This window comes from Microchirus variegatus (assembly GCF_963457635.1).
Source record: "Microchirus variegatus genome assembly, chromosome: 10".
NCBI classification, from domain to species: Eukaryota; Metazoa; Chordata; class Actinopteri; order Pleuronectiformes; family Soleidae; genus Microchirus; species Microchirus variegatus.
In genome coordinates, this window is record NC_139811.1 from 26311942 (window position 1) to 26333999 (window position 22058).

Consider the following 22058-nt stretch of genomic DNA (forward strand, 5'->3'; position numbering starts at 1 on the left):
AAAACAGAACAACATTTATTACACAAGTGCCACAAACAAGTAAAATCCAGTGCCCTGTGTTGCTGGAAAAATTTAAATGTTTAAAACTAAACATGACTCGACTGCAAAGCTAGTCTAGCCTCTACCTGATTCACCTTATTGTGAAATGTGACATCATAATGACATCATTCCGTTCACAGCTCAGCTGAAGGAAACAGGAGGAGAAGTAAAAGAAGCAAATGTTTTATTTGACCTTGTTTTTTAATTCAAGATATTACAGTACATCCACTCATCTCTAGATGACCTGTTAATAACTAACGCAGTACTTCCATCTTGGTCATGTGACAATGAACATGGCTCAAATCAAATAATAAATAATGTAGAGTAAATACAATTTAAAACTCCATGATTAACTCCGTTTCTGTTCAAATGATACAACTTTAGTCAGTAACAGGTGATTCTGCCTTTAGTACATTTGACATTTTAAACATTCTACTTTTACCTAGAGCACGTGTTATATGAAGATGCTCGTGGGAGAGTCCAGGTCAAGATTTCAGCTCAGGATTGGAGCAGGCTTGATCAGACAGAAGTGGAGTGGCAGTCACCTTCCACAGCTCCTGCAGAAATTCACAAAAGGGCACTTTCATCTTCAATCTGATCCATCAGAACTACAGTATGTAGGAATTAGTTAGTTTTCTGACCTGTGACAGTTCCTGAAAAGCTAAAGGGCAGCACAGGAGGAAATAGCGTTGTAACCATAATTTAAATCTAAAATAGCAGAAAGTTGATATTCAAATGTTGTGATATTTATGTATTTATCAAATTCATCTTTGAACAAATGAAAAAATCCTTGTTCGAGCAACACAATCAATGGGCGATTATCACAATATAAATCAAATCGATATGGATTATATATAATAATTTTATAAACTATTTTTCACAGGTATCTTAAATCTAAGACCATATCTTGTCTGGATATAGATATAATATCCATATATTGCCCAGGCCTATCAATAATACTGTATGTAACATTTGGGGAAATGCTGCAATCATTTTTTGTTTACTATTTAGTTAGTTTTAGACCTGCACTAAAGTCTAAATACTGTTTGTTGTTTGTGACGATTTCCAGAACGTCTAAGGACTTAACTAAAGAAGTAACTGTGGTAGTAACAGCAGGAATGATCAATTTACTCCACCACCTGAGCAGAAAACACCTTTGTTAACGTAAATGCATGCATTCTTGGTTCTCTCAGACATACACTTTCTCTCTCACTCAACCACTCAGACACTCATGCAGGGTCATACCGCCCAGCACTAATCGTAATGCATCAGAAAATTAGTTTTGATAGTGGAGCATTTACCTTTATATTGTGTGCAAACACTGACTCTGGTCCCCACTAGGGATGCACCGATTAATCGGCCAGTGATCGGAATCGGCCGATTTTCACGTGATCGGCCGAAATCGGTGACCGGTCGATCAGTCAGAATATTCCGATTTTAATAAGCTGATCAAAATGCACCCGCATCGCGCAGCATCAGCAACACACGTGCACGCGGCTACACGCACATGTAGTAGAGTGTAGAGCTGGGCGGTATACTGGTTCACACTGAATACGTTTTTTTTCCGTTATGATATGAATTTTTAATATACGGCCGTACCGGTGTATTTGATTACACAACATCCGCGCACCCGCAGCGCTGTGGCGGTGCTGCGCCGCTGTTGTCTGCTTAGCGAGTGAGCGCTCTGCATGTAAACGTTTCATTAATGTTTATATATTTGTTTCAATCACTGGACGAAGCCTGTCATATTTAAGACAAGAGTCAGGATCTTAAATCACTTGCACAAAACTTTTGATCAGCATTTGTTTGTTTGTCATTTAAACCTGTGCGCGCAAAGAGCGCGAGGCATTGTTGGCACGGGGCGGGAGAGAGAGAGAGAGACACACACACACACAGAGAGAGAGAGAGAGAGAGAGAGGTAATTTACTTATTTGTGTGTAGGTACTATGTTGTGAAATATGTTTAAACTTAAATAAACTACACATACAGGTAGTGATTCATTGTTGTATTTTTAGTTGGATGTGAACAACATGGTTCCATAACACTGCACTTTTAAGATGTGTGTGAATATTCCACAGCATTATATAGTTCTATTTTATAGTGGTAATCTGTTCAAAAAGTCTCACTTTAAGTTATTATGTTCCATGGTAACATGTTCAAATGTATCATGACAATTGTTTTTATATTTTTATATATACTTCTATTTTATAGTGATTCGTTTTGGTATTTTTAGTTGGATATTGGATGTGAACTGATTGTATTTCTATGTTAAAATGTTCTATTAAAGAGAAAAGATGCAAAAATATATATATTTCAGTATGCTGAAAAGTGGTTTAAAAAATTGAAATCGGAATCGGCTAAAATCGATATCGGCAGGTCAAACTTCTTGAAAAATCGGTAATCGGAATCGGCCCCAAAAATGGCAATCGGTGCATCCCGAGTCCCCACTAAAGCTAGCTCCTTTTTTTATCATTTAAATGTGGCTTAGTGGTGGTTAGGTGGTTAGTAACACATTTTTCTACAGGGTGTCAGAATCAGAAGAGTTGTTTTTATTGCTTATTTGGACTTTCAATACTGACATTACTGATAATAATGGTACAGCCAGTTTATTCACAATTTAAATATACATCTGCAGCCTGTTCATGTTTAGAGTTTGTTTGTTAGCCTATAGACCCTGATAATGGGATCAATTCCTGATAATGGCCAATGCTGTAGTTACAGGACAACAGTGAAATTAACTTTGCAGATATTATTTATATTATATATATTATTGCTTACTGTACTGCTTGTACAACGGTTTTATTGAATTAAGTTAATTAAGTTATACTGTGCTGAACTGACATTATGGTAAATGAAAATCACATTAATAAGCACAAAACAATAATATAGTATTCATATTAATATTATCATATTATTAATAGTATAGTTCATAATATAGCAGTACATTACAGTATGAATTGCAATGCAATGTTTCCATCATGGTACAGCACGGTTTAGGATGGTAAAGCCCTGAGTCAGGCTTGCATTTCAACTGAGAACAGTACCTTCAGCTTCACAGGCAGGGTATAAAGCTGTGCCTTATGGCTGTGTAGCCAAAATCGAACTAAAGTCAACATCGACACAACAGACAACAACACATTAGTTTGTGTCAATTTGTCTCAACAAGACATTAAGCTTTGTAAGAGAATAGACCGCAGGCGTTTGTCTCTATTCAATGGGATATTTTCACCAACCGCAAGGGAGTGACACTTTTCGGTCCCCCAATCCGCTGTCTCTTGTGAGTGGAGCCAGTCTAACTGTACCATTTTACTTTAGTACCCCCCAAGGGAAGGTTGACAAAAATGGAATGGATGGGGTTGGTTATTTTGGTACCATTCCTAATGGAAATGCAAAAAAATACAAACTGGACTGTACCAAATCGAACCATTACATTTGGCTATAGATAGTTTCTAAGGATGTGTGTGTGTTTCTCTTACCAGCTGCTCTATTCGTTCATATATGAAAAACTGTGCAAAGTCACAAGGGAGCTGTTCAACCCGAAAGCTACATCGTCCATCCTCCAGGTCCTGGAGTTGGGACAGACAGCGTCGGAAATAGCTGTAAGCTTCACAGCAAACATCCATGTGTCGCAGGGTGAAGTTCATCCTTGTACAACAAGACACAGGAACACAGCAGGAAACCTGATTAATTTAGAGGCTTAAAACTGGAAACACAAGAGTGACTTCTCACACCAAAATAGACACAATACTAACAATCTATAGAAAATGCTGACAAATCTTTGGGAATGACAAATGACAAAAAGCAGAGAGAATATTGTGCCAACCAAATCATGTACTAAGTAATGGATTGGTTATCATGCAGTCAGGTCGGCGGTAGCATGTGCCAATACGTAAAACTAACCGATATGCAAACTCATGTATTCCCTCTGCTATAAGACTGTTAAATGAACGTCATATAGGACTGTTAAAAGAATACACTGATGCACCCGGTGGAAATTCTGGGTTATCACATCTCATCTCATACCCATAATGTATTAAACTATACAGTTTCGTCCCATTTGGTTTGGTTGCTTTCACACCAAAAGAACCATACCAAAGTAGGGCGGATAAAGCGGTCCGAGACGATCCCTTCCGGTTGATTTGGTGTGCACCAAAGTACCGAGATTACACTCATACATACACATAGGTGTTAAGTACCCTTAATCACAGGCCTGAGGGAAGGACCTCAAATGAACAGAGAAGGGGGTGATTTACACAGTACAATATAGAAATTGCTTTCCGCATAACCTGCTTCTCATAAATATTCATCAAGGAAACTTGTGGGCAACAAATGCACTTACCAGCCACCTTCACAATATGGCTGAGGTTGTTTTTGCCTGGTATGAGGGCTGATGCCCTCATACCAGGCAATAAAAGCAAAAGTAAGAACAGATTCTATAAAAAGATTTGTAAAACAAGGACAAGATAACCTTATCAACATTAAAAGTGTTAAGCTTCCGAAGGAAGTACAATCGTTATTGTCCCTTCTTGCGGATCGCATCAGTGTTTGCGTCAAATTTGAGTTTGTTATCCATCATATTTCCCACATATTTGTACTGGTCCACCATCTCTATGCTGCTTCCCTTTACATCTGACCAAGGGGCGTGATTGCCCCACGGGCCGTAGTTTGCACACCCCGGGTCTAAGCACTCCTGACATATTGGCATATCAGCAAAAAGGACCTACAGTATATTGTGCATCCCTACCATGGTTCCATTAGTACTAAGTCATCAGTACAAGAATTCCACAAAATGCAAGCTCAATAGCATTTTCCATTTCAGTAATGGTGATTTCACTTCAGGTCAGGACTTCGCCCTCATTTGTATGTCCTTGTATTCATTGAGCTCTGAGTTGAAAATGCGTGGCTGCTGGTGGACCTTATCAAACAGGTTTTAATGGTTATCATATGTGCACCACCAACTGAAAACAATCACATCAAGCAGCCTCATGCGGAGCATGATCCAGGCAATAAGATGTACTTATATTTACCTTTTCTCTATGGAGATAAAGATTGTGCAGGTGTGATTGAAGTTACTGCAGAGTCGATGCAGTGTTCGAAAGAGGCCACTTGTCAGTTCATCATCATAGATAACTGTGAAGAAAAAAAATATATTCAAGATTTTACTCTTTTATTTCAAACCTAGAAGCAAAACTATGAAGTGCTCAAGAGCTCTCAAGAGAACCTCTGCCAAAACGTCCCTTTTTAAAGCAATAAATCATTACATGTATTATTTTAAGACACAGAGTAAGGTACAATCATGGAATCCTGCTAGAGAGGAGAATAGGGCTGTAAAGTCAAAGTCGACTGGTCGACTAATTGGTCGACATGCTCTGGCTCGACCAAAATTGTGATTGGTCGACTAATTATTTTTTATTTTTTTTATGGTGAATTTCATTAGGAGGAAAGTACTAATAAGGTCTAATAGGGGTGTTTCAGAGCACCCGTGTTTCACAGATAACAGCCTGTCTTCAGAGAACACCCACCTCGTTTTCCACTATTTTGGTTTAGTCCAGCCCGGTTGGTTGTTGTCGCTCCGTGGCTCATGAGCGACAGATAGATTAGCGTTGCCATTAACTAGACGTGAATTTGAACATGGCATATCATTTAAAAACAGTAAGCTAAGGTTGCTCCGTCCGTTTTGAGTATGAACATATCAGAATTATTAGCATATTTCAATGTTTTAGTCTAATAATCGTTGATTGGTTTTATAACTGCAGACGCACCTGCCTGCAACAGCAGCAGTGTCCAGCGGTCTATTTGTGTCTCAGCCGTGAAGCTGCGCTCCTATGTTCAGTGTCGCTCTGTATTCCACAACAGTTATTGTGCTGATATTACTAGTTGACAGTACATTATTTTCGGATATCACGGGCTATGGTATTGCGCAGATGAAAGTAATGCAAAACGCCGTCAGAGCTGTCAGACTCTGTTGAACTCCAGCCGCGGCTGTGGGTCTTTTCAAATTAAAATAGCCGCACACGCAAAGCAACCCCTCTCCCGATTAGTCGATTTTTAGTCGAAATTTTAGGTCGACCAAGAGTTTCTTTGGTTGATTACAGCCGGAGGAGAATGACTGCTAAGCTATCATCTCCGATGGACAATATCTCCCAGCACTGGGCAGACTGACAGACTGAAGGGCATTTTCACACCAATAGTTTGAATGCTCTGGTCCGCACCAGTCAGAAAAATGTTACAATGTAGCAAAAAGACGTGGGTACGGTTAGCTCTCACATAATATGCATATTATGCATAGTTCTAAACAAACCAAAATAGGCCACGAAGACCATCGTCACCGGAATCAGACTAACCCCCGATTTCCACCGGGCGCGTAACCGCTGCGGAACGTAAGCGCCACCGCTGCGGAACGTAAGCGCCACAGTCACCAGAACTGATCGCAAGCTCACTGAATATGACTGGCTCGCAAGGCAGCGCTGCGCTGCAGCATTATCGCAGGTAATTCCTCCCTGCAGCTGTTAAACTGTACAACAAGCACCACACGTAACAGGTTAAGGCCACATTATACTTCTCCGACTGCGTAATGCGTTATCCGACTGCGTAACCACGGAGACCCCTCGAGCCTTCATACTTCTGCGTCGTGGTGACGGTTACGCGCTGCAATTTCCCGCCCGATCAGTAGGGGACGCTGCGCAAGGTTGTTGTGCTTTTGGCTACAGTGAGCAATGGCGTCCAAGAGAGAAAGAGAGAGAAAGACTGTTGTTGTTGAAACAGTGGAAGTTTCTCACTTTTCTGTGTCACGGAACGCAGTTTTAAGATAATTTGAGGCAAGAAATTGGCCATTTAGAGTCTAAACATGTGTATATTTATAGTATTTATAGTTTGGCAGTGACATTGTCGGCGGTGATCAGCTCCGCCTCTGTGGGCGCTCGGTGCGCACTGTGAGCCGGCACAGAGCAGCTTAGCTCAGCCTGTCCTGAGGACCAATCGCTGCTCTTGCCGCCTCCGTTGTCCCTTGACATAGTGACGGACACTTAAAAAATATTTTGTGCAGTCGGAGACGACGCAGAGGCTCTTCGACAGGCTCTGCTTCTTTTCTTTTCAGCACTTTACGCAGGAGTATAAATTGGGCTTTACTCATCGTCATCCCATGTGCAATATATATAATATACTTTACAAAAGTGCAACATACATATACAATATCTCATGTTTAATCTGTGTGTGTACTGTACATATCAAGCCCATACTGTATATATTCTGGTAACTGTCTATAATGTACATTGTATTTTAAATTTTTATATTGTACTTTCATACGAGGAAATTCATGTTTGTTATTTATGATCTTTATCTTTACAGTGTTTGCTGCTGTGACAATGTAAAACCTGATCTTATCTTACAGAGCATTGACTTCTCCTCCCAACATGCAGCCTTTTATAGGCAGTGTCAATAACTTACCATCAGCAGCAATGATGAAGAAAGTGTTGTCATACATATCTACCACTTCCTCCTCTGTCCAGCTGAAGTCCACATCAGCTTCTATAAGAGTTGGGGGAAAATTTAAGGACGCCAATAACAGTGAAATATAAATGTTTTCTTTGTATACACCTACACTGGAGGTGGGTTTTGATCAGTGATTATTCAATCGGCTGCCACCCACACTTGGTGTTTTCTTCCAGGCTGTCTGCTCCTGCCACTGTACGCTACCCTGTGGACTTACTGTTTTGTGAACATCTTCAATGAGCGCCATCCCACATTATACAAGCAAGATATTTTGTTCTTTTTACTCTGACCTCTACTCCTCACAATGTCCCTGAGATGTTTGGGATAAAGATAACCCTCTCGATAGGATTGTTTTCCCTAAAATAAACGAGGATTTGTGTAGGGAGGTAGACAATCCAATTTCTATTAACCCATTAAGACCTGAAGCGCCTCTAAAACCTGAGCTTCAATGCCTACTAAATGACTGATTTCTCAGCCTCTGTAGCAGATATAGGAACACAATTCAAAAAGTATTTGAGAGCTCACACCTGTGGCTTTCCTGTGAAATTTAGTTTATTTAGATACAAAAATGTAAAATTAAAGTGAATAACTATTTTCACACAAAGAACAGCATGTAGTGCTTCACATGTGACGGTGATGATGCTTACAGCGCTGTGGCATCTGCAGGTAAATCCACTGTCAGCCCTGGTGCGCGTTTGTAAACTATCCGTCGATTACGGTGGTATTTATCGTCATTATCGCCGACCTCGTCGTCTTCACACATAATTATGTCTTAACCATAAAACCCGGTCGATTTGTTCAGCGCGTTCGAAGTTATCAGCGATGACGTCATCGAAGACGAAACTCCTCAAAATCACTGCCTTCATAAATCTCTCCACTGTCAAAGTCCTCCATGTTCGCTCGAAGTAATTTCAAAACAATGTCGTGTGGAACCCTTATACCCCGGAAAATTGACGTATCCGCTTTACAGGCGTCAATGAGAGAATAAAACGCGCAGCCGCTCTCCCGGCGTCAATGGTAGAAGTGTGGCAATGCTTTCCCGGCATTGCCACACTTCTCTCAATGGGTTAAGGAGGTACCCTACTGAGAGCGTCGAGGCGGTCCACCATCCCACGACCACACTGCTTATCCTGAGGACCCTCCGCTTCAGGAACCCTGAATAGACCTTACCCAGGAGGCTGAGGAGTGTAGTTGGAACACACCCTCTGGTCCCTCTTCTTAAAGAGTTGGACCACCACTCATGGTCCGCCAGTCCAGATGTACTGTCCCTGATGTCAACCGAGACAATACTACAACATCCAGAGCCTTAAGGAACACCGGGTAGATCTCATCCAGCCCCGGGGCCCTTCCACTGAGGAGATTTTTAAAAGAGCCCACCTCCAAGTCCCGTGACTCTATGTTGCTGGGATTGATGATTTTGGGCCACTGACCCATAACATCCCGAATCGAGGTCAGCAGCATACCCACAGTACACAGTGTACGGTTTCCCTCTCCTGAGCCACAGGAAGGTGAACCAAAAAAAACACAGTGAAAATTTGTTGTCCATGACCTCACTAAACTCCTCCCACACCCGAGTTTTTGTATCAGCAAAAATACCCATTCAAACACTGCCATCACAGCCTTGTATATATTTGTGATGTCCAAAAACATAAACTCATCTTTGTGAGGACATGCTAACCTTGTGGTTGGCATTATGTCAATTTAAAGGGCTTTTTCAATCCTGGTTTAAGGGTTAGGTTTCTACATCTATGAGTCTCACTAAGATACTAAAAATAAGTTTGTGTATGTGTGCTTTACCTGTACAAAGGGAATGCTGGAGCCAATCCAACAGTCTCACTCGCACCTCACCGCCTGATAGTCAGAAAAGACATGACAACAGACAAATCTGCATTTAGTTTAGTTTGTGTAGTTTAGCTTATCTGCAAGAACTGAAAGTAGATGAGGGGGGGAAAAAAAAGAAAAACGTGATGATGTTATCTCACCTGCAAGCTCAGTCAAGTGTCTGTTTAATGAAACATTTCTCTTGCACATGCCTAGAAGGTCTTCTCCAACATCTGTCAGACAAAATAAAAATAAATAAAAGCATCCAGTCATGGAAACAAACAGTAAAATGTAGAGATGAGGTCTGTCTTTGCTCAAACACAGTATACAATGTACTTAAATCTGCTGCACGAGGTGCAGTCAAAATAAAAGTCTTAATAATGCACTTCACTTAATCTGAGGAAGGATTGAACGACTGATCTCATTCACCCCTGGGGCCCTGCCAGGCGCGAAACATGGCCCATTCGGACTCAATGTCTCCCGCCTCCCTCGGGACGTGGACGAAATTCTGCCGGTGGTGGGAGTTGAAACTCTCTCTGACAGGGGATTCAGCCAGACGTTCCCAACAGACCCTCACTACACATTTAGATCTGCCAGGCATGACTGGTATCCTCCTCTGCCATCGGAGCCAACTCACCACCAAGTGGTGATCAGCTGACAGCTCCGCCCCTCTCTTCACCCGAGTGTCCATGACATATGGCCGCAGGTCGGATGACACGACTACGAAGTCGATCATTGACCTACAGCCAAGGGTATCCTGGTGCCAATTGCACATATGGACACCCTTATGCTTGAAACTGGTGTTTGTTAAAGCGGACCTAGACCGGAAGTTACAATTAACACTGTTTTGTAGTGTGTATCTGCGTCCTTACCTTGTTTAAGAAGCCCTGAAGGTTCTAAACAAACATTTCAGCCACTGCTGAGAACGCTGTGTTTTATTGTAATCTCGGGCTCAGCGAGATCTCTGAAAGAACCTGGTCCGGTTACGTAAACACTGGTTCTCCGGAGCAGCAGATCCTCCTGCTATTCGGTGCATAAGCACAAACAACAGTCAGCACCCGTCCCCCCATCCAAAGGCGGGGGGAGGCTACCCTCTCATCTACCAGGGTGAACCCCAATGTACAGGCGCCAACCTACTCGGAGCCTCTCACCAGGGGCAGCTCCAGAGTGGAAGAAAGTCCAGCCCCTCTCGAGAAGACCAAGCCGTGCATCGAGGTGAGCCCAACTATATCTAGTCGGAACCTCTCAACCTCGCGCACCAGCTCAGGCTCCTTACCTATCGGCGAGGTGACGTTTCACGTCCCCAGAGCCAGCTTCTGTAGCCGAGGGTCAGCCTGCCAGGGTCCTCGCCTCCGGTTACCACCCAACTTTCACTGCACCCGACCTCTATGCCCCTCCCACAGGTGGTGAGGGCTATGCACGGCCGGGCACCATGGGTACAAGCCCGAACACCAGACGCTCGCCATCCTGCCCCTCCCCCAGGCCTGGCTCAAGAGGGGGGCCCTGATGACCCGTTTCCGAGCGAGGGAGTGAGTGATCCATTTAATTTAATCTTCATAAGAGGTCTTTGAACTGCTCTTTGTCCGGACCCTCACCTAGGACCCGTTTGCCTTGGGTGACCCTACCAGGGGCATAAAGCCCCCCGACAACTGCGCTCCTAGGATCATTGAGACACGCAAATCCCTCCACCACGTTAAGGTGGAGGCTCCTCGAAGGGGTGCTCGAGGTGGACTCACCTGCCACTAATCAGCTCATTAGTGCTGTCTACTTGTACCCCATTTCTTCAGTGGCTCGTTGCCAGATTGCTTTTCCTCACTCACAGTGGTAACTCTCATGGCCCTCCTGTGATCTCCTATGATATCAGTGTTTGCTTGTTGCTCTTGCTTCAATTGGCTTTAATAATTCCTGTGCTCTCCTTTGTTCAGAATGCGTCATTGGTTGCATGCTGCCTCAGATACTCATCATCACTGTTGTCTTGAGCTGGACGCCCTCTACACTGTGTACGCACCATCCACCATTATTCACCCTGTGCCTTCAAAATTTGCTCCACGTCTCTGAGTCTGCCTGTCCCTGGGTCCTGAGTGGAACGAAACACATGTATTTTCATATCTATGATTGTAGAAGGTATAGACCAGTTCCCAAACTGGGGTAATCAGCCTGAATGAATTTTGAAACTGTAATAATAAAAATATTTACCGTTAGATTTTCCTACTTTTATTTGGAAATTCATTTACACAATTTTTATGAATTTACATTATATCATTCATGGTTGCCTTGTGAGATACATCGGAATTAAAACCTTTGAAAAGTGCTATATAAATAAAGTAATTCATAATTCCTTCCTAATTATTGACATTGGAACAAAGGTCAATTTCCTGTTTTTTTCACAGCCCTCATTGATGAAGAACATCAGACACAAATGAAACATTAGGTAAAGCTGTCAGTTGATGTTCTGACTGCAACAAGTTGATTATGGTGTATTCAGATAGGTGACAACATTCCTACCCTGACAGCATCATACCTGTGCAGTACACCGTTTTGGATTTGGTTGCCATGACGATGCTCGTGAAGCCTGTTCCTGCTCCCAGTTCTAGGACTGTAGCTCCTCTAAACAAGTCTGACTCTGAGAGGATGAAGTCAGCCAGGAGGAACGCCCCTCGCCACACCTGATCCAAAAAACCAAGACCATATCTGCTTTACATCAACAAACACTGACACATAATTAATTCCACACTGTTTGTTTTAATATTTTTAAACCTGCGCATTACAGCTAAAACCTGAATGTGTATCTATACACACACGGACACACAAGGATTAAAAAATGTTAGGCTCTCATGTTATTGTGACAAACTAAGCAGTTCTGTCTATAATGTAGAGAACAAGATAGATATGATATTAACAAATATGTTTTGTACAATGTATCACAAAAGCCAAACTGAAATCAGGGATTTTACCACTTAAAGCTGAAAATGGTTGACATCAAATTCAAGGATTTTTGGGCCTTTCCAGGACATTTGTTCCTAGTTGGCCTAGTCTACATACACCTAGCAAAGCAGGGTCCGTGAAACAGTAGGTGGTGTCGTAACAAAGGCACATCGGCAGCCAGAGACATTTACCTAAAATCAATTTAATCAAGCACTTTCAATGATCCATGTTTATTTAGGGCGATTTTCAAAGACATTCAATGGCCTTGACTTCTTTTTTCAAATTCAAAACATTGCAAGGGATTCAAGGACCCTTGGGAACCCTGTGGATAACATGTCAGACTAGAAGAAAAGTTCAATATGCTCAATAAATAATATAAAGGAGGTTCCCTAAAGTGTTAACACACATTTATACATGTTATGTGTTTACATAGTACAGTCAAGTGGAAAGGAATCAAAACTGACCTGCTTACCAACATCCTCCAGAGGAGTAGCCATGGTGTGCTCTGTAAAAGCATTAAATACAAAGTGTGAGAAATAACTGCTTAGGGTGGGCTGTAGGGCTGTAAAGTCAAAGTCGACTGGTCGAGTAATTGGTCGACACTTTCTGGCTCGACCAAAATTGTGATTGGTCGACTAATCTTTTTTAAATTATTATTTTGCTAATGGGGGTGTTTTGGAGCCCCCATGTTTCACAGGTAACAGCCTGTCTTCAGAGAACACCCCCCTTGTTTTCCACTATTTTGGTTTAGTCCAACCCAGTGGGTTGTTGTCGCTCGGCTAACGAGAAACAGACAGATTAGCGTTGCCATTAATTAAACATGAATTTTGAGCTTTTCATTTGAGGCTACAGTCAGTCCTCCTGTCACATCCATGTCAAAGACATCAGCAGAGTGGCAGCATTTTTCAAAAGTAGATGACAGTAAAAAAGTGGAATGCAAACTTTGCAGGCAACAGTTTGCTTTTCACAGCTCTACTACAAACATGGCATATCACTTAAAAAATGGCGAGCTAAGGTTGCTCCGTCCGTTTTGAATATAATCGTTGATTGGTTTTATAACTGCAGGCGCACCTGCCCGCAACAGTGGCAGCGTCCCGCGGTCTGTTTGTCTCAGCTGCGAAGCTTAGCTCCTATGTTTAGTCTCGCTCTGAGAAAAAGAAAAGAATCCAAATAATCTAAATATTCCTCAACAGTTATTGTGCTGATATTACTAGTTGATGTAGTACATTATTTTCAGATATCACGGGCTATGGTGTTGCGCAGATGCACGTAATGCAAAACGCTGTCAGAGCCGTCATACTCTGTTAAACTCCAGCCGCGGCTGCAGGTCTTTTCAAATTAAGAGCCTCTTTTAATTTGAAAAGAGCCGCACGCGTAGAGCACCCCAGATTAGTCGATTTTTTTGTCTAAATTTCAGGCCTTTAGTCGACCAAGAGTTTCTTTGGTTGATTACAGCCCTAGTGGGCTGAGAAGTTCATAGACTGCCTACATGGTAAAACTAGAGCAATGAAACTTGGCATGCATTAAATTCAACCTTTCATGATACAAACATTGTTGGTCACTGCAGGTTTCTGATAAAATGTCAACAATACGAAAAATGTGGATTCTTACCAATCTTTATAATGTCTTTGGTGCACTTGTCCTCATCATCTGTATTCTCCTCTTCATGTTCCAGTCCAGGACTGGAGTGTTTAAGAATGACAGGGCAGACCAGGTCACGGCCACTGTCCTCGGCAGGGAATTGCCTTGGTTTGAGGAATAGCAGGAAAAAAGTATATGAAAGTTGGATAAACACAGGATAAAATATGTTCAGTAATAGAGGGTCAAAGAAACAATTGGTGAAACAAACATGAAATGTCACATCAAAATTCTTGTGCATTTTTGTCTCGTCTTCTCCTTCAGTAATTCTTGATGCAGCGCTGCCTCAGGCGAAGAGGGGAATACGTTATTAAAAGGTTCATTTCGTTTCACTGAAGTGCAGTGTGAAAACAAACTCGGACCAGCTGAATGTTGCAAACCCCAATTGAACAGAGAGAGAACAGTGTGTATCTGCGTCATTACCGTGTTTACGAAGCCCTGAAGTTTCGAAACAAACAGTTCAGCCATTGCTGAGAACGCTGTGTTTTATTGTAATCTCGGGCTCAGCAAGATCTCTGAAAAAACTCGGTCCAGTTACGTAAACAGCGTTTCTCCTGAACAGCAGATCGTCCTGCTCCGGGCACTAGTCCGGGCACATCCGGTTGCGTACATTGAACCACAGAAGAAGAATAACGTCCGTTGTAGAGGTGTTTCACGAGCGACAGTGTCTTCTGACTCTGGGTCTGACTCCAGGTCAAAGTCATAAAAGGGACTGCAGCGGGGAGTCGTGAAGAAGCGATTTTTAAACACTTAAAACAATGTTTTGATAATGAGTAGCAGTGCATCCACCGTTCCAGAGGGGGGAGCTGTGCTTCTGAGAGCGGGTGTGCTGAATATGTCCCTCCGGGTATTGGCCAATCACAATACAGTTGGGAAGGCTCTACGCTGGCTGGCCAATCACAACACACTCTGTCTTCTGGGTGTGAGATTTATGTCTGAAATATCGCGGCTTAGCACAGCGTCAGAAAAGAAGGATTTCTATCGGCTCGTTTACAGCAAATAGGAAGTTTTTGACCATAAAAACAAGTTAATGTATGTAAGTAGACCTCCATAACTAACATATATGTGCAACAGGACCACTCTATGTGAGCTTTAAGACTCTGTCCTTGACCAAAGGCAACTCACAGGTGATGCACACCAATCTCCTGAAGAGCTGAAAAACATTCATAGCAATCACAAGAACATCAGTATCATTACTACTAATCATCATTAGTTTGAAGCCCTCTTTTGTGGCGTGCCTTGTGTGCACAGAGATCCTGGTGTCAGCTTCCTCCTGAGTACATTTATCTACACCATCCAGGTTGGTCATACCAGTGCTCAGGGTATCAGTGTTTCTAGACAGCATTGGTGACACTGAACTACACGTCATTGTGGTTCAGTGTCGCCAATGCATTTATGTCTGGAGCCAAATGTTGGCCTAAAGACATGGTTCTATGCTAGTTACTTGCTGTAATGTGATATAACCACACAGGAAATGGCAGCCATGTTTCAAAATGACCACCATCTTGAATTTTTAAATGGCACTTTTTGAAGTTATTAGACCCTAAAGAAATGTTTTTCCAAGTTTCATGCAATTATCTGCTGCACTATTTAATGCAATATTGATATTATAGGTCAGTGCGATAAGAGGGGCAAGGTTATTTAGGGCTTTGCAGGTGCTGAGGATTAATTTGTACTGGATACGGTATTGAAGCCACTGGAGCTAGAATTAGCTAGAAGAAGCTGTAGTAGGACTGGTTGTTAAAATCCCTGGAGTATCAGCACATCCATTTAGCAGCCCACACGGTCTCTTTCCTCTTTAGCCGATACCAATATTCCAATATGGATACTCTGTTTTGCTTTAATATTATTATCATCATTGTTGTTGATTTTATATAAGGCTTTAATTAACTCCTTTATACAGGCAAGTGTGATATACGACTTTACAGCAACTTTACAGAGCCCTGGCGATTTCTTTTTTTTTTTTTTTTTTAAACAATGACAAATCTAGCAACTTTCTGTCAAAAACCTAAATACTACAAGAACACACAATTCTGCCGCACGATTGAGATCCATCTAACTTTATTTACTGCAGGCGAGAGTCTCACACACACACAAGCCGAGTGCAGAGTAGCGCACACACAAAGTCACACACATAAACAGAGTCCTAAAACACAGTCCCTGTGTGGACGGCCCCGTAATCATTGATGAATTATCTGGTATTTTTTCGACCAGACATTTTGGCCGAGTTTTTTTGGCAGCCAAATTCACGTGACAACGGCCAAAAGCCGGCATATACTGGCTAACATAAACCCTGGCTTGGAGGAGTGTGATTTTCATTGTTTTTATGCCACTGTCAATACTGTTCTCCTCAGCGAGCAGGCGTTTTCAACCGGTGACGGCTGGGATTACGTCAGTTGCAGGAGGTTGCGGAGCTGATTTTTTTTTACTTCTGGTCAATAATGCTCGCCTGCTGGCTGGCTGGGGTGCATTTCCCCAACGGAGGCGTGCATTATTACTCTGCGTCTCATTGAGGTGCGCCTCCGGATCGGAAATGTACGATACGTGAATTTCAGATCCAGATTCCGATACTGGATCAAATCGGCCCCATCCCTGGCTTTTGGAGGTATGGCGTTGGTGGTTACCCTTTTGCGATCCAGTTCAACAGCAATGCACTTGAGTATTGGTTTGTGGCACCAGGTATACCTTTCCTTGAGTTAGGCTGGTCTTACAGCCCACCAGGATGTGTTTGAGGGTTGGTGGTGCACCACACTGTAGACAAGCTGGATCCTCTCCAAACCAGAGATGTAGGTTGGTTGGAGAGGGCAGGACATCATATGTGGCTCTAATGGTAAAGCTCAGCCTGACTTCCATTTCCTCCCTGTTGCTAGGGTGGGAGCAGCACCCCTTACAAATGGATCCCGGGATTTAGTGAGGGTCATTTCAAGCCTTTCAAACCTCCATATTCTGCTGAGGGACCTTGGTAGTCCTAGCCACTTACTGACTTACGTCTCGGCTGGATTACTGTAATGCTCTTTATCATTTGTTTTTAAATCCCTTAATGGCGTTGCCCCGCCCTAACTATCTGAGCTGCTACACCCTCACGCACCTTTCTGCACACACTCAGGTCAGCTGATCATCTTCTTCCGATTCAGTCTGCCTTTGCACATCAGACAGGCCTCTTCCCTGCCTGTTTTTAAATCTCTTCTTAAATTAACATCTTTTCATTGGCCTTTGACACCGTTTAAGTTGTTGTTGTCATTCACATTTAATAATGTTGTTTGTTTTATTTATATTATTTGATCTGTTTTTATTGTAGTTTTTGTCTTTAAATGTATTTAGTTGTTAAGTTTTTTTTGCATCTTATTGCCTTGTGAATGATTATTAGTGTTGTGTCGTGAACGATTCGTTTGAAAGAACTGATCTTTTGAGTGAACGAACTGACTGGGATCACTTCATGAACTGATTCGTTCCTTTCTTAGTTCAGTTGAACTCAACAGCGAGCGTGTGGGAGTGGAACTGCCACATTCTGGGAATCACTCGTGAAGTTGTTTGCCGACACCGTCACTCACTAGTGAATCTCCGGCAAACAACACCAGCCAATGTGTGCCGAGAGGGGAGGGACTAGTTAAAAACTGTCTGCCGCTCTCACTCACTCCTGGAGGATGTGATTCGTTTGCGCTGTCACTCACTGACTCACTCATGATTCGTGGACATACTGACACAGAGAACTGTCACTGTTTTTCTCCACACAACTATCAAACAGCAAAGCTGGGGTAAGGGAAAACACCCACATATTTTCAAGTCACTCAGATATTATCTCAAAATTCTCATTCCCAATTATCCCGATTGTGACACTTCAAGTGTTTTTTAATCATGATGTGTGATAAACTCTTCTATTGTCTATTTGACACAAAACATAATTGAAGAGACCAGCATGTGTTAACTGATGAGAAAACAAAAAAGTTTTCATACCTACGTGTAATGTCAAGGTCTCCATCCTCATCCAAGCATGGTTCCTCATTTTCTTCCTCTCCATCTTTTTCCTGAGTGGGGCTGAAGTCTTCTCTTGAGTTATCAGATTTCTGCTCAGCTGATCTTTCCCCGCAGCCACTGCCGTCGAGCCTTTCAACATCTGACAAGATCTTGAAGTTGGAGATGAAGACTGGATGGATGCAAACAGAAAGAACAGACAGTTCAGTTCAATACTAAGAATAATGTGTAACAGACTTGTACTGCGATTATCATCTTTGATCGTCAGGAAACAAGGTTTAAATCTGTACCACAATTTAGTGTCCGATTAACCTAATCCCCATATTGCATGTCTTTGGACTGTGGGAGGAAACCTTAGAACCCAGAGAAAACCCACGCACACACACGTGGAGACACGTTGGTGTATTTAATTAAAAAAATAAATTGTATATAATTTTTATTTGGGAGCGCTATTACATTTCAAAAATGACATGTATGAGACACATCACATTTATACACACATCATGAAATATTGATTGGATTAAATCTCATTAAAATAAAAAAAAATCTCTCTTTTTTTAGAGCTGTCCATTGTGTAACTAATTTTAAACCAGTCTTCTAATGATGGAGCATCCGGTTGCAACCACTTCTTAGTCAGAAGTGTTTTTTCCTGCCCCATTCCATGAACTGTTGTTCAGAGATATCAATAGGCAAGGATTGGAAATGATATAACAGATGTGATAAAATAACCAAGTAACTAACAAAGCATTGCAGTTTTGAAATTATATGTGTTAGCTCAGATTGGCTCCAGCTCCTTCCACATAATTCTACCCTAACAGTAATAGAATTAAAGCATTTGGCAGTTTTATTTGTTGTAGCACTAAATTGTTTACTCCCCAGTCATCATAGCGGATAAGAGAGGGCCAATGAAAATGCAGTATGCATAAACTTTTAAGAGCCTCTAACATACTGTATGTTCTGGAAAAAATTGGTAATCAAATAATATTATATTGCATCAATTAGCAGCACTGGTATTAGGATCAGTATCAATAAAATCCTAGCAATACCCTTCCCTATCTATACGTGACAAAAATTCTGGATGGTTGATCAAAACTTTTTCCATGAATGTTTTACTTGATCAATACAAACCCGGTTGTCCAACATGGTTGAGGCGAGTCATAAGGTGACGTGCATTAGGCAGAAGCATGTGAACATCTGACAGCACTGTATCATAATGAAAGGTGATTTGGTCCATGGCTGATCAAATCATGGTCAGAAAAGCACTGAAGCTCTTTCATCTGCTTCGAGGACCTGATGAGACTGGGAAACACAGAGTGACAGTTAACACATGTGTGTTCAATAAGTAAATAAGACTTATATATGCTGATAAACTGACTAATACTGCCTCATTTACATACTCTGGGTATCAGTAGTGTCAAACCCAAATGACCAGGAGGCCAATGAGCATATAGTCTGGTTGAAATGGGGCCGGGAAAACATGGTTCATACTACTTTTTCTAAGGTCAAATTCAAGCACTTTGAAGGTTATTTTCAATGGTTTTCCAACATCTTGCAGCTGTAAAAAATTAATATGAATCTATACAGTAAAACAGTATATTTAAAAAAAAAGAAAAAAGGATCACAATAAAAGATGTGGTATTATGGTATGAACAACCAAAATTGTCAATTATAATAGTCACAGTCGCACACACACAAATCACATCCAGGCTCAGGTTTTATTTAGATTCTGACTAATTTAACTCCTCCATCTAATAATTGAACTAATAATCTATTTTGTGAAAGAAATACAGTGGATATTTTAAGCATTATAAGCACTTTATCCAAACCCCCCTCTCTTTATCCAAAACACAAAACATAAACCATGTTATTATTTTATGTATTATTTATTCTATTTATAAGTTTTCAAGCACCTGCATGAACCCAGAGAGAAAAACACAGGGAAAATAACAACAGTTCAGTTTGGGGTGGAAAATATGAGTTTAAGATGTGCACAAGTCTTAGATTTGTTGTTTTAGCAATGCTATAATGACAATAGAGGATCATTATTTCTATTTCACTTCATTGGAACACATCCAGAAAAGATGTATGCAATTTTTTGTTGTTAAAAAAAAAAAAAATGCAGAAAAAAAAACATCCTGTACATCCTGTCGAGTATTTAGCGTGATCTACCCTTACACTTGAACAATAACACAGCTCTGTTAATACTGGAGTGCAACCTTAATTAATGTTACTGGTAAATCCTATTTCATTTAAAGAAATATCTGCTGTAAAAAACATCTATTACACCAGGTTTATTCATGACATGCTCGAGAATTACACACACGTTGCATGAGTTAAACTCATTAACAGCACACTGATAAGAGCAGCTTTACGTCGCATCACTTCATTCCAAATTCACCTGATCACAGAATTTGACAGACAGGAAAAACAACAGAGCTGGTGGTGCCTGAAACTTTTGCACAGTACTGGATACGGATATTTCATAGAATTTCAAAGTAAAAGTGTTTGTTTTGATATTAAATGATGAATACTTCACATCATTGAACATGAAAACATTAAAAGAACTAGCAAATTGAGTCACACAAAAACACAGGTAGATGCAACATTTACTCGCACTCTCAAATTTTGGTCGAACACACATTACTGTTACATTTCTTTATGTTGCTACGCTGATTGAGTCTCCACATGCATAGTACTAAACAAAAAAAAATAGACCGCAAAGACCATCGGCACCGGAACCGGACTAACCCCCGATATCCACCGGACGCGTAATCGCCGCGGAACGTAAGCACTGTGGTCACCCGAGCTGATTGCTGCCACTCTAATCAGTGTGAGCATTTCCACCGGGCACACCGTGGCTTCTTGTGTGAACATGGCAGGCTCGCAACGCGCCCAGTGGGGATTGAAGTGGCAGAGAACGGCGCAAAACCGCAACGCTGAGGTTCCGAGGTGCTGCGCACCTGGTGGAACTCCGGGGTTATCCCGTACACACATTTGATGCTGTAGGTGTGAAAGCACCCTTTGACATTTCCTTTGCTAAATGTTGCAGATCAATGAACATTTTCAGGATTTTTAAGTCTTTTTAACTGATCTACATTTCGACAATGTGCGCTCTGATTTCTGTGTCAGACATCGCGCTCATGACTCTTCCAGTGCCAACATTCTGCCAATCAGTGGACGCCAGTCTGTTGACGTCATGTTTTGGTATCTGCTCAGCTCACTTGGAACCTCGCCAGAGCAGGTACTAAAAAAAAGTAGTTAGTACCAGATATTATCACTGATGGAAAAGCAAAAAAAACAACAAGTGATGCCTTGCCATGCTGTGCCAGAAAAGCTCCATGATTTTATGAAGGGCATCAAGGGACATTTTTGCCTGTGGCCCCCAAACTGCCTTGAAACGCCTCTGTCTGACCAACACAAAGGTCACCATATGAGACACTGATAAACGCTCCATTTCGAATGCAGTGTGTCCAAGCTAACTCTGCGCCACTGAGCAGCTATCACTGACTCAGTTTCACTCCGTATTGACATCACAGTATAATTACACGACACTAGTACAGAGCATGTGCTTATACAGTCAGAGAGTTAAGCTGCGCCGTAAAGCGAAGAAGGGGAAAGTTTGCGGTACCTGTGTGCGGAGCGTTACTGGTAACAGAGACAAGTCCAGCGGCGTCTCAGCGACACTCTGCTCCTCCAAAATAACCACGACAGTGACAGCTGCACGAACACACGCACGCGCGCGCGCTCCTGACCCACATCCCCCACACACACCCACGGTTCAGTGCAACCCCAGAAGTCGTCCGGGTAGCGACAATAAACACTTCCGTTCCGTCCGAGCACATAAAACAAAGACAGTGGAGAATGGAGAGAGATAGCCTCTCTATTATAATCTCTATTATAACCGCGATTATAATCTCTCTATTATAACGGACAGTAGAGTTCACACAATTCTTCCACTCGTCCCACGCCCAGATTCGAATATTAACAAGAAAGTAGCACTACATAACAAATAAATAACAAATAACTCCTAAATTAAAGTATTTTGTGTCATATTGGTCAAAATAATTGTGTCTACAATTTGGCCCATAACTGAGAACTGTTGTGCTTACAAATAAACATTTTAAATAGACAAACTGAGAAATCATATTTAATTCTAATATGAATATATTTAA

General features: G+C 41.8%; 1 protein-coding gene across 1 annotated transcript; it reads right to left on the bottom strand.

Moving 5' to 3' along the window:
• Positions 1-234: 234 nt before the first annotated feature.
• mettl22 (methyltransferase 22, Kin17 lysine) lies at positions 235-21648 on the bottom strand. The gene is made up of 12 exons (XM_083896651.1): positions 21515-21648; positions 19015-19185; positions 17869-18058; positions 13888-14021; positions 12741-12781; positions 11873-12017; positions 9513-9584; positions 9328-9381; positions 7486-7566; positions 5067-5169; positions 3516-3684; positions 235-596 (listed from the first exon to the last, which is right to left on the bottom strand). The coding sequence occupies exons 2-12, from the start codon at positions 19118-19120 to the stop codon at positions 525-527; spliced, it is 1167 nt and encodes a 388-aa protein (XP_083752777.1). The 5' UTR covers positions 19121-19185; positions 21515-21648; the 3' UTR covers positions 235-524.
• Between the last annotated feature and the right edge of the window lie 410 nt (positions 21649-22058).